The sequence below is a fragment of the Globicephala melas genome, chromosome 7 (assembly GCF_963455315.2).
Source record: "Globicephala melas chromosome 7, mGloMel1.2, whole genome shotgun sequence".
In the NCBI taxonomy this organism is placed as follows: Eukaryota; Metazoa; Chordata; class Mammalia; order Artiodactyla; family Delphinidae; genus Globicephala; species Globicephala melas.
This window is the reverse complement of record NC_083320.1, coordinates 18,336,679-18,348,741: the sequence shown is the minus strand read 5'-3', so window position 1 is coordinate 18,348,741 and position 12,063 is coordinate 18,336,679. Positions and strand designations below refer to the sequence as shown.

Sequence of the window (12,063 nt, the reverse complement as noted above, 5' to 3'; positions counted from 1 at the left end):
GTGTTGTGGAAATGGTTGCACGGTCTCCTATAGTCTATTAGCCAGGATTGTTTTGGTTACAAGTGACAGTAGCCAATACCAAGTGTCTCAAGGAAAAATAAAGGAAAAGTTTATTGGCCCCAAAGCCAGGAAGGACACTGGGGAAGCTCACAATATTGAGGGCAGAACTGCAGAACCAGGGCCCCAGGGGATGGAATTTAGGACTTCTAGCCCTGCATTCTCCTCCTCTCTAGGTGTCTCTGTTTCTCCTGGCATGCTGACCTCTCTTTCTTCCTATGTCAGAAAGAACTCCCCGGTAGGCAGGAAACATGGTTACCACAGGTTCCAGTTTAGTAATTCCAGTTCCATCTATAAATTCCAGGGTAGGTCTCTGATTGGCCCCGCTCAGGTCCAGGCCTGCCCCTTGAGCCAATCACTGCAGTCAGAGGGATGCAGTTATAAGACTGACTGGGAGCTGAGTCACCTGTCCACTCATGGCGGGTGTGTGTGTGTGTGTGTGTGTGTGTGTGTGTCTGTGTGTCTGTGTAGCAAAATAAGGGGATGGGAAAGAAAGCTTGCAGTCTACTTTGAACTAAAACAAGGACAGTGCTGCCTGGGATGTGCTAAGGATTCATATGATCTCCAAAATTCTCCAGGAGCCTACAGTCTAGTTTGGGAGACGAGACACAAAAATAACCAGAATACAGCAGCTTGCACCGACTCGAAGGCTGGATAAGAATACCTGGAACTCCCCACCCACCTCATAAGCTCGTCTCTAGGATAAAAATTAGAAACTGAATGTGAAAGGGCTTTGCAAATACAGCAGCAACAAAGCCCTTTGCAGTTCACCTGGCACATTCACACCCACTCTGGGGTCAGACTGCCTCAGCCTCCTGAGCTATAAAACGGGACTGGTACTACTTCCTACCTCATAGGGTTGTCAGAGAATTGGGGATCATGGGTGGGGAGTGCTTAGCAGAGTGGCACACAATGGGTGCTCAGAATACATAAGGTGTTATTATCTGCATATGGTCACCTGAGCCTCTTCAAAGCCCTAGACAGTAGACACAGCCAGGCTGACCATTCCCACTTTATAGTTGAGGACACAGAGAAGTGAAGGACCTGCCTGCTTGTAATTACATCTGCTGGTAATGGCAGAGCTAGGGTAAGACCAGTCCTCTATTTTCAAGCTTTGCCTTCCAAAAGGGTCAGGCCTGAAAGAGGCCTGTAGAGTGCCAGGTGGAGGTACAGAGAGACAGCCAGCATTCATGGAGAAATAGGGATGTCCTTAGGGGTCAGCCAGTGCCTTGTACTAAGGAGGAGGCCTGTGAAGCGATGGACAAGCCCTCTGCAGGGCTCCCTTCCTGCTGGGGGCTTGGAGCGTTATGGGGGCGGGAAGTGATTGGGGCTCATCACCCCAAGCCTTGCTCTGCCATCTGACACCCTTGTCTCCTCAAGTACTTGGCCCTCACCCCGCAGAGCTCATCTCCTGCGCACTTGTTTCCCGGACTGATATATTCTCCTCTATAAATACCAGCTCTGGTATTTGGGACTGGCAGGCAGCTGTTGCTGCCAGGGAGATGGCTGGGTCGACATGAGGCTCCTGACAAAACACAAACCCCTGGTGTGTGTGGGCGTGGGCGTGGGTGGTGTGAGGAGGGGGATGAATCAGGGAGGGGGTGGGGGAGGGCTCAAGGCGGGCAGAAGGCAGGCGAAGCTGGTGGTGCGGGGTTGAGAGTGTACAGTTATGTTATAATTGTTATAATTGGAAACTGAGAGCCTACCAGGCCCTTTCTGGAAGTCACCCTGTTGTTTATAAACTTGAGGCCCTGCCCTCACCCGGAGTGGGGAGGAAAAGGGCCTTCACTAGTTCAGAGGGAAACTGAGGCTGGGAGCTGGAACCCAGGGGCTAGTGGACACACCTGAGCAGGAGGGCTCTGGCGGGGATGGCTGAGTGCCCCGGGCTGGTCCCCCCCATCCTCCCTGCCTGTCTAGAGACACTCATCCTCTAGGCCTGGCTAGTGGGCTCGGGGTCTTTGCCTGAGCCCTCCTGAATGTTCGCCACTTTCAGAGACTCTTTAGAAAAAAAGGTGATTTGGAGCCTTTCTTGGAAATAGGCCTTGTCCCTTCAGGAAATGACCCAAAGTATCTGCTTGCAGCAAAAAGGAGCCCCTCAAACTACATGGAAGCGTCTCCCCTGCTCTCTCCCCTGCCTGCAGGCAGGCGGGCCTACCTGGGGGCTCCAGACATGCTTGAGCCCTGGGTGAGGCGATTGGCAGGCCTGCCCATCTTCTGCCCCCCTAGGTCCACCAGCCTCTCCCACGCCCCTCAGGGGGCCCCCACCCGCCGGCTGAGGGGCGAAGGCTTCTTGCGGGGGAGCTGGCCTCCCTGCCCCCACGCCAGAGGCCGCCCTTTCCTGGCAGGACAGCGGGATCCTGCAGCTGTCAGGGGAGGGGCGGCGGGGGCTGATGTCAGGACGCATACAAATAGTGCCGACGGCCTGGGGCCCTGTCTCCCCTCGCCGCAGCCACTCTCCGGCCGGCCGCCCACCGCTTCCTCCTCCGCGCAGCGCCGCCCAGCCTCGCCCTCGCCGCCACCATGAGCCAGGCCTACTCGTCCAGCCAGCGCGTGTCCTCCTACCGCCGCACCTTCGGCGGGGCCCCGGGCTTCCCGCTCGGCTCCCCGCTGAGCTCGCCGGTGTTCCCGCGTGCGGGCTTCGGCACCAAGGGCTCCTCGAGCTCGGTGACATCCCGCGTGTACCAGGTGTCGCGCACGTCGGGCGGGGCCGGGGGCCTGGGGTCGCTGCGGGCCAGCCGGCTGGGGGCAACCCGCGCGCCCTCCTCCTACGGCGCGGGCGAGCTGCTGGACTTCTCGCTGGCCGACGCCGTGAACCAGGAGTTCCTGACCACGCGCACCAACGAGAAGGTGGAGCTTCAGGAGCTCAACGATCGCTTCGCCAACTACATAGAGAAGGTGCGCTTCCTGGAGCAGCAGAACGCGGCGCTCGCTGCCGAGGTGAACCGGCTCAAGGGCCGGGAGCCGACGCGGGTGGCCGAGATCTACGAGGAGGAGCTGCGCGAGCTGCGGCGCCAGGTGGAGGTGCTCACCAACCAGCGCGCCCGCGTCGACGTCGAGCGGGACAACCTGCTGGACGACCTGCAGCGGCTCAAGGCCAAGTGAGGACCCAGCGCTCCCAGAACCCCCCTCTCCATGGGCTGGGCGCGGGAGGCTAGGCCTGGGGCTGGGTCCAGCTGTCAGCACCCTGTCGTATGTACCCAGGGAGAGGGTCGTCTACCTGTGTCTCCCCAGGAGGGGAGAGGGACGCCAGGTCTCTCCCCTGTGCCCGCAGTCTGCAAACGAGGAATTTTCTTGGGGACATCATGGGGTGGAAACGGGAGACCTTGGGAGACCAGGTGCTTCTTAAAAAAGCATCTTAAGTTGCTGGGGGTTGGGCAGGCACATGAATGGAGAAAGGAGGCCCATGTGCAGTCAGAGGGAGAGGGGAGGTTGGTAGGAGACAAGGAAATCTGGGGCCAGCAGTAGCTGTCAGCTCATCTGTGATGAGGCCCTGCGGATGGGGGTAGAGAGGGCATCTTGGCCCCTGGGCCCGGCTGAAGCTTTCCAGGGGGGAGCGATAAGCTAGAGGAAAGCGGAGAGTGGGTGGGGGCCGCAGCCCTTAGAAAGCTTGGAGGACCAGATGGTGGGCTCCACCAGGCTCCCAGTATGTACAGGCAGCAAATGTAGTGAGCCGAGTCACTGGCCCACTACCCAGGTCACAAATGTTAAATGAACACCTGCGTGGGCCAGGCTGGGGCTGGGGCCTGGGAACGCAGAGGTGGATAAAATAGACATGGTTCTTGGACCTCCCTGGTGGCGCAGAGGTTGGGAGTCTGCCTGCCAGTGCAGGGGACAGGGGTTCGAGCCCTGGTCCGGGAAGATCCCACATGCTGCGGTTCGAGCCCTGGTCCGGGAAGATCCCACATGCAACTAAGCCTGTGCACCACAACTACTGAGCCTGCGCTCTAGAGCCCGCGAGCCACAACTACTAAAACCCGCAACAAGAGAAGCAGCCACCGCAATGAGAGGCCCGTGCACAACCAAGAGTAGCCCCTGCAACTAGAGAAAGCCCGTGCACAGCAACAAAGACCCAATGCAGCCAAAAATAAATAAATATTAAAAACAAACAAACAAAAAATAGACATGGTTCTTAACCCCAGGGAGGTCACAATCTGGTGGGGACAGACTTCCAGGGTGTGGCTCCAGGGCAGAGATTGGGCCACTTCCTGTTCCCTCCCTGTGTGGGCGGGGCCTCCTGTCTCTATCCAGCAGCCAGGCCTCCTTTCTCTGTCCTGAGCCCACTCCCTGGACAGCCCCCAGTCAGTCTTCTCCACTGCCAGTTTTATGCCCACCAACTGTCTGTCCTGCCTGTCTCTGCCAGGATGCAAGAGGAAATTCAGCTGAAAGAAGAAGCGGAGAACAATTTGGCTGCTTTCCGAGCGGTGAGCCCTCTTTGGTCCCCCAGCAGCCGTACCCCTTCTGTCCCCTCTGTGTCGCCCTTGGTCTCCCTCTGCCCTGACCGGGTGATCAGTGACCCTCTCCCTCTCACTTGACCTTCACCAGGATGTGGATGCAGCCACTCTAGCTCGAATTGACCTGGAGCGCAGGATTGAATCTCTCAACGAGGAAATTGCGTTCCTTAAGAAAGTGCACGAAGAGGTATGCCCTTGTGAAAGCAGCTGGAAGGGGGGTGGTGGTGCTGGGCTCTGGGAATGGGGGTGTGAGGATACGTGCGGGGCCTGGTCGGGGACTGAAGCCCAGCTGTACCCTGCAGGAGATCCGTGAGCTGCAAGCCCAGCTTCAGGAACAGCAGGTCCAGGTGGAGGTGGACATGTCCAAGCCAGACCTCACGGCTGCCCTCAGGGACATCCGGGCTCAGTATGAGACCATCGCGGCTAAGAACATCTCGGAAGCCGAGGAGTGGTACAAGTCAAAGGTGGGACTCTGGCCCCTCTGGCCCCCTCAATCCCAGTTTGGAGGTACTTCCTATGGCTCCATCTTTGGGGAGGAGGGTGATCCTGGGGTCTCCATGCTCCCTTGCCCACCCCTACCTGTGTCCTGGTCATCTCAGGGACCCTCTCTTTGCCCTTAGGTGTCTGACCTGACCCAGGCAGCCAACAAGAACAATGATGCGCTGCGCCAGGCCAAACAGGAGATGATGGAGTATCGCCACCAGATCCAGTCCTACACTTGCGAGATCGACGCCCTCAAGGGCACTGTGAGTCCCTGCCCACCTTGCCTGGTCTAGCCCTTCCTGTCTGCAGCTCACACTCTGTGACCTCAGGCCCATCATAGAGTCTCTGTCTGCTCAAATCTACCACAGGGATAAAAAAGATAGGTGGATTCCCATTGGGGCTCTCAGGAATCATGGGACTCCTGCATGGAGGCGAGGAGGCCAAACAGTCATGCTCCCTTGTATCAGTTCTGTTCTCTGAGTTTCCACATGAGACTTCATTTGAGTTCATAGTTCCCTGGCTCAGAAGAGTTTGACAAGCCCTAGACTTGGCCATCTGGTGTTGCCTCCCAGCCCTGAGGCTGTGCCTCTCTCCATCCTGGGCCCCGAGTGTCCCCCCGCTACCCCGCCCCACTGCAGCCTGTCCTTGACCCGGGCGCCCCTCCCCTGCAGAACGACTCGCTGATGAGGCAGATGCGGGAGCTGGAGGAACGCTTTGCTAGTGAGGCCGGCAGCTACCAGGACAACATCGCACGCCTGGAGGAGGAGATCCGACACCTCAAGGATGAGATGGCCCGCCACCTGCGCGAGTACCAGGACCTGCTCAATGTCAAGATGGCCTTGGACGTGGAGATTGCCACCTACCGGAAGCTGCTGGAGGGCGAGGAGAGCCGGTGAGGGGCTGGCCGTGGGCTACTGGGGGGTGCTGGGGGCCCATTCCTGCCCTGAAGCGGGGCTCGGGATCACCTTCACAAGATCTGGAAACAATATTATACAAGTCCACCACTCTGCTAATTGCAGAGAATTAACCAAGGCCACCTGGGTAAAAAGTGATTTAATTAATAGCTTTTATAAAAAGAGAAGTATAAGTATTCCCACATCCATCTTCAGAATTAAGAATCAGCAGCATAAAACCATATTCAGCAACCAGTAATAAACCATTACTGCCAATCAAGAGAGAGATGGAAGCACAGCGGGGAATGATGAGGAAGGAAAGGGAGGGGGCAGATAGAGACAAATAGAGACAGAGGGGCTTGGACACGATAGGCTAAGAGAGAAGGTGCGGAGACTCGTGCTCAGAGGGTGCACACACACGCACATGCACGTGTATATGCACACATATGCTCATAGGAAAAGAAACAATGATACGCTCAGAGCAAATCACCTCTAGACACAGAAAACAACATACAACCAGAAAGGGACACGAGGGAACCTTCTTGATTGATGGAAACGTTCTATATCTTGATTTCGACTGGTGGTTACATGTTTGTAGACACTGATCAAAACTCACTGGATTGCACACTAAAGATCTATGCATTTCACTATGTAGACTTTTTTAATATAAATTTATTTTATTTATTTATTTTATTTATTTTTGGCTGCGTTGGTTCTTCATTGCTGCGTGTGGGCTTTCTGTAGTTGTGGCGAGCGGGGGTTACTCTTCATTGTGGTGCGTGGGCTTCTCATTGCGGTGGCTTCTCTTGTTGTGGAACACAGGCTGTAGGCGCAGGGGCTTCAGTAGTTGTGGCATGTGGGCTCAGTAGTTGTGGCACGCAGGCTCAGTAGTTGTGGTGCACGGGCTTAGTTGCTCCATGGTATGTGGGATCTTCCCAGACCAGGGCTCGAACCCACGTCCCTTGCATTGGCAGGCGGATTCTTAACCACTGCACCACCAAGGAAGCCCCTTCACTATGTAAACTTATCATCAATTAATAACAAGTCAATTACTCAACAAAATGATGCCCATTGATACTCACAAAAATGATAAAATCTGAAGTTTAAAAAGATTGGCAGACATATTTAGATACAGATTTATACAAAGAAAGATTTCAGATATTGTAGAATAACATCTGCATATAATGACCCCTTAAGTGGCATTGCATTTTCCCAGCACTAGGCATAAATGGGGGTGGCAGCTCCTGGAACTTGCCCTCAGATGAATGGGCCAGAGGTTCCCAGCCTGCCTGGAGGGTGGGCACACACGGTGGATGTCACCCACAGCTGCCGTTGATACACCCTGCAGTGCCGAGGGCAAGAAGCAAATCCTGGTGCAGTGGAGGGTGCAGTGGGGTCGGGGGTTCTGGTGTCACACCAGCAGGTCAGAGATGGAATGGGTGATCCTTCCAGAAGGGACAGTTCCTGGGACAGCTGGAGTTGGCCTTTGGCCCCATGCCCCAAGCAGTGTTGAAGTCAGTGGGACTGGGACAGCTGAGGATGGTGTTTACAGAGGACCAGGGCAAGCTTTGAGGGGTGGTCACAGAGAGAGATGGAGGGTCCTAACCCTTTGGGGGCTTGGTCTCTCCCCTTTCAGGATCAACCTCCCTATCCAGACCTTCTCTGCCCTCAACTTCCGAGGTGAGTGCATGTTGGCAAGTGGAGGCTGGGGTGGCAGGGGATAGGAGTCCAGCGTGGGCACTACCCAAGGCCAGCCAGGAGGGGAGGATAGAACCGTAGGGACAGGGCTGGGGTCTGGGGAAGAGAAAGGGGGCTGCTACAGGAGGACGGGGGAGTTTAGGTAGAGGCGCCTTCTAACAGAGGGAGCTTTTAATTTTATTTTATTTCATGGTATTGTATTGCATGACCATGTCCCCTGCACCTTCTGGGAGTATTGAATGGCCACTAGTTTCTGTTTCCGAATATGCCCGAACTCCAAGGTACCAGGGGTGTCCTTGGGGACCAAGCATCAGGAGCATCTAGAACCACATATCCTGGGCTACAAGGCACCCACCACTCACTGTCTGTTTGGCAAGTTGCCAAGCACTCCCCCCACCCCCGCCCCCGCCCCCAGCTGCTTGTTGAACACCTCCAGTTTGCTGGAGCAAGACGTTGGGTGCATGCTTTAAAAAATGAAGCCAAACCTTAGCAAAGCCAAACAATTAAAAGAACGAACTCCTAGGGCATTCTGCCATTCTGATGTTAGTAATATGCAGATCGAGTGGTTTCCAAACCCCAGAGAGCAGAAAAACATGCTATAATAATACGTTAGGAAGCAAGCTGGAGTCCTTGGCAGCTTCGCCTTTCCTAGATCAAACCTTTTATGTATTCGATGTTCATTTTCATCAGGAAAAAATACACGCTGTGCTTCACCGAGTCACAATGTTCATCACATGCTGGTTGCCTGCTAAGGAGAGTCACCAACACCAAACTCATAATACCAAGGACCTAGATTTGACCCTTCCCATAAAACTCAGAACATCTCTTTTCAGTTAGTAGTTTATCCAGACACCAAGTGTGAGCCTTGCATTTCAAATCGCTTAATGCTTTTACAAGCCAATAATTCTGGGCCATTATAGGGAAAGTACCATCGTTACCATTTAACAGTGGGGAAACTGAGGCACAGAGGGACAAGTGACTGGCCAAGGGCACCGTGAATCAGTGACTGACTCCTCTCCATCTCTCTTTCATTAAGACATCAAACTGCTCATCTGGAGTCTTAAGGGGGCTGGGTACCATGAGGTCCTCCAAAAGAGTATCTTGGTTCTGGGCTTTGGGGTCCCGTCAGGGTACAAATTCATGCAGGGCTCTCCTGCAGCCAGGGGTGTAGAGGGAGCGAGGAGGTGTGTGTGTTGGGGGGTGGGGGGGGTGGGAATGCTGGGCGGCCTGGGCCTCGGGGATCCCCTGCCGCCCTGAACCCACTGCACCCGGAGCATATCTGTTGGCTCCTGACCTTATCCCAGCCCTGGGACAGGTCCCTGGGTCTGCAGAGCCACCTGTTGGGTGCTGGGCTTAAGGACAGGTGAGGACATTTTGCTGAAAAAGTAACAGACCCATCTTGAGGGGTTGGGTGTCTTCCGGGCTCTGCCCGGTGGGACCAGGGAAGGACTCCCAGCCACAGGAAGAGCCCAGGTGTGGCCTTGGTCAGGCTGAGTATGTGGATGGATCTGTTATAGAAACAAGCCCCGAGCAAAGGGGTTCTGAGGTCCATACCAAGAAGACAGTGATGATCAAGACCATTGAGACCCGGGACGGGGAGGTAAGTGGTCTGCCTGGTCCCCTTACTCTTGGAGGGGGGCCTCTGGGGTGTGTCCGGGGGGCTGTCAGCCAGGTGCTTTCCACCAGCTGTGCTGGTTCAGGCTCCTGCCTGGGGGCAGAGGGGATCCTGCTGTGCTGGGGTGGAGGTGGCCCAGGGCCATGGCTCCGTTCTCTGGCCAGCACTGGGTTAGACTGGGTTTCTCTTCCTCTCCAGGTCGTCAGTGAGGCCACACAGCAGCAACACGAGGTGCTCTAAAGCCAGAGACCCCTCTGCCATCAGAGACCGTCCTCACCCCTGTCCTCACTGCCTCCTAAAGCCAACCTCCTTCTATCCCAGGGCACCACACCCAGACACAGTGCTCCCCTCACAGCCTCTGACCCCTGCTCACCGACCAGCGCTCCCTCACAGGGGACGTGGCCGAACCCTCCCAGGCACAGGGAGCCCCCCGCTGTATGAGGTGTGGATGTTGGAAGTGAGTGAGCCTGGCCCTCAGCTGCCCTCGTAGTGTGCTGGGCAGAGCCGGGATGGAGACAAGGCACAGCAGTGACCCTGCCCCTCCCACACCTGTGACCTCAGGCTCTAGCCCCTGGCTTTGGAGAGGACTCCAGCGCAGGGTGTAGGGACCCCGCAGGGTCAGGCTCAAGCCCCATGGACCTCCCCCACGCCCCCTCCCCAGCCTGAGTCAGAAAGGGCCGCATCCTCAGCAAGCCGGGCAGGTGACTAGGGACACAGCCCTCTGCGGAGGCTGTGGGGCTTGAGACTGACCCCGTGGTCCATTACTTTCCCAGGGTGGACTTAGAAAGCAGGGGCTGCAAGAGGGAACCCCCGAAGGTGCCAGATGTGGGAGCAGGAGATTCAGAAGGAGAGAGGGTGGGCGAGATGCTAGAGAGAAGAGAGGAGAGAGGCAGAGAGCGGTCTCAGGCAGGTGGCCGGGGTGCCCACTTCCCTGTGCCTCCCCCTCCCCTGCTGCAGAGGCTCTGGACAGAAACAATAAAAAGAAAAGCACAAGCCTAGCATGGCCTCTGCTGTCTTGGCTGCCAGGTCTCCTCTGGGGAACCCCAGGGCCCCGTCGCACCACCTCATGAGATGGACTGTGTGCTGCCTTCCTGCCCAGCTAGACTGTCCCCCGGGGCCTGTCACCCCTTCTGTCCCCAGAGCCTTCCAGCCTTGCTGTATGTGTGTAGCATATGGGGGAGGGGGCTGGGCAGGGGGCTTTGGATGGGGAATCACAGATACCTCTCCTTAGGCCCCAGTTCCAGGACTGACCCCACAGACTGGCTCTGAAGTAGGGCTCCCCCGGTCCCTTTCCTAAAGAAACTTACACTTTCTTCCCCCTAAACCTGCATCTTTTAAGCTCAAAGCCAGATTCAGGAAAAATAACAAGGTTAAGAAAAATAGAAAGCTCTATCTTGTTCTTGGAGAAGAAGACTCGATACTCTAAAGATGTGATGGCAAGTCATCCTATGTTAATTTATAATTTCAATGCAATACAATCTCAATTAAAATACCAAAGGGAAATATGGGGAGAATTTGGGAAGATGGGAGGGGAAGGTAGGACATATTAAAAAAAAAAGGAAATCATGGAGTGAAACGTTAACACAGGTACGTTAAAGGTTTCTGTGGGGAAACCTTAATTATTCAATATAGGGCGTGGGGGCATTTGGGTAGCCCTGGGCGAGAGCAGGAGTGAAAGCTGTCTGTCTTTTCACTGCTTCCAAAAAATAACTTCCAGGTGGACAGAGATTTAGGAAGCTTGATGGATCCATGTAGGTCTCAGCCTTCCAGCCACTCCTCAGATTTAAGGGGTTACACTTTAGAGGTGGGAAGAGGGTAGAGATCACAAACGTGATAAATTCGGACAGTCTGTAGGTGAAATAACTCTAATGGGGTTTTCCTCTTAAAGTCCCTGGTGTGCCATTCCTAACTGGCTTTTTCCAGAAGCTTCCAAAGCCTTTCTGGTGGGACTTTCTCCCCCTCCTTGGATGTGGCCTTGGCTCACAAGTTGCCAGGCTCCCCCTCTAGCTTGTGTGGTCCCTCCCTCCAGGAAGGACCCCTTCTTTGACGTATGCTATCCTTCACCTTGCCCTGGGAGCATCTGGGGCTATACCCCATGTCCACACCCTCTGTCACTGGTGATTAAGGTCCCTTTCTTTCCCCCCCAATTCTCCAATGGAGTGAGCCCTGCAGGCCCCAGAATGCCCCCAATCAACTGGTGGTGGAACCCCAAATGAAATTAGAAGTAGCATTTTCTGTGTCTGCACAGTGGGATCAAGGAGGAGGGACGGGTGAGGGGCTTCTTAACCTCGAGCTTGTTGGGGGTGCTGGAATCAGAGCTAGTCTCTCTGTGAGAGAAACACCTGGGTGAGGTGGGCCCGAGTGGATAAGTGGTGGTGTGTGTGTATCTGTGAGTAATCTCCGGAGCCTCTCACTTCTTTCTTCTTTCCCCTGAATGAGTTCCATGCGCTTACCTACCCCACAAAGGATAAAGGGACACAGAGGTCAGAGAAGGTCTTAAAGTCATCCCTGCCTTCCCATAAAAGGCTTAGGTGCAGGGACTTCGCTGGTGGCGCAGTGGATAAGAATCCGCCTGCCGATGCAGGGGACAACTAAACCCGTGAGCCACAACTACTGAAGCCCGTGTGCCTAGAGCCTGTGCTCTGCAACAAGAGAAGCCACCGCAAGGAGAAGCCTGCGCACCACAAAGAAGAGTAGCCCCGGCTCGCCACATCTAGAGAAAGCCCGCGTGCAGCAACAAAGACCCAACGCAGCCAAACATAAATAAAATTAAATCTTAAAAAAAAAAAAAAAAAACTTAAGTGCAGACTGGTCACTAAGAAGGAGAGAGTGTAGGACTTTTAGACTCTCAGATCCAGACCTCAGA

At 55.1% G+C, this 12,063-nt stretch overlaps 1 protein-coding gene across 1 annotated transcript; it reads left to right on the top strand.

Annotated features, from left to right (window-relative positions):
• The first annotated feature begins 1,583 nt into the window (after positions 1–1,583).
• DES (desmin) lies at positions 1,584–10,342 on the top strand. The gene is made up of 10 exons (XM_030831626.3): positions 1,584–1,603; positions 2,507–3,155; positions 4,418–4,478; positions 4,600–4,695; positions 4,811–4,972; positions 5,129–5,254; positions 5,663–5,883; positions 7,521–7,564; positions 9,100–9,182; positions 9,396–10,342. Exons 2-10 carry the CDS (start codon positions 2,578–2,580, stop codon positions 9,435–9,437), a joined length of 1,413 nt encoding a protein of 470 aa, XP_030687486.2. The 5' UTR covers positions 1,584–1,603; positions 2,507–2,577; the 3' UTR covers positions 9,438–10,342.
• Positions 10,343–12,063: the final 1,721 nt, after the last annotated feature.

Coding starts and splice junctions, on each gene's coding strand:
- DES (XM_030831626.3), top strand. CDS start 2,578: ATGAGCCAGGCCTACTCGTCCAGCCAGCGCGTGTCCTCCTACCGCCGC. Junction 5,884..7,520: donor CTGGAGGGCGAGGAGAGCCG/GTGAGGGGCTGG, acceptor CTCCCCTTTCAG/GATCAACCTCCCTATCCAGA. Junction 9,183..9,395: donor TTGAGACCCGGGACGGGGAG/GTAAGTGGTCTG, acceptor CTTCCTCTCCAG/GTCGTCAGTGAGGCCACACA.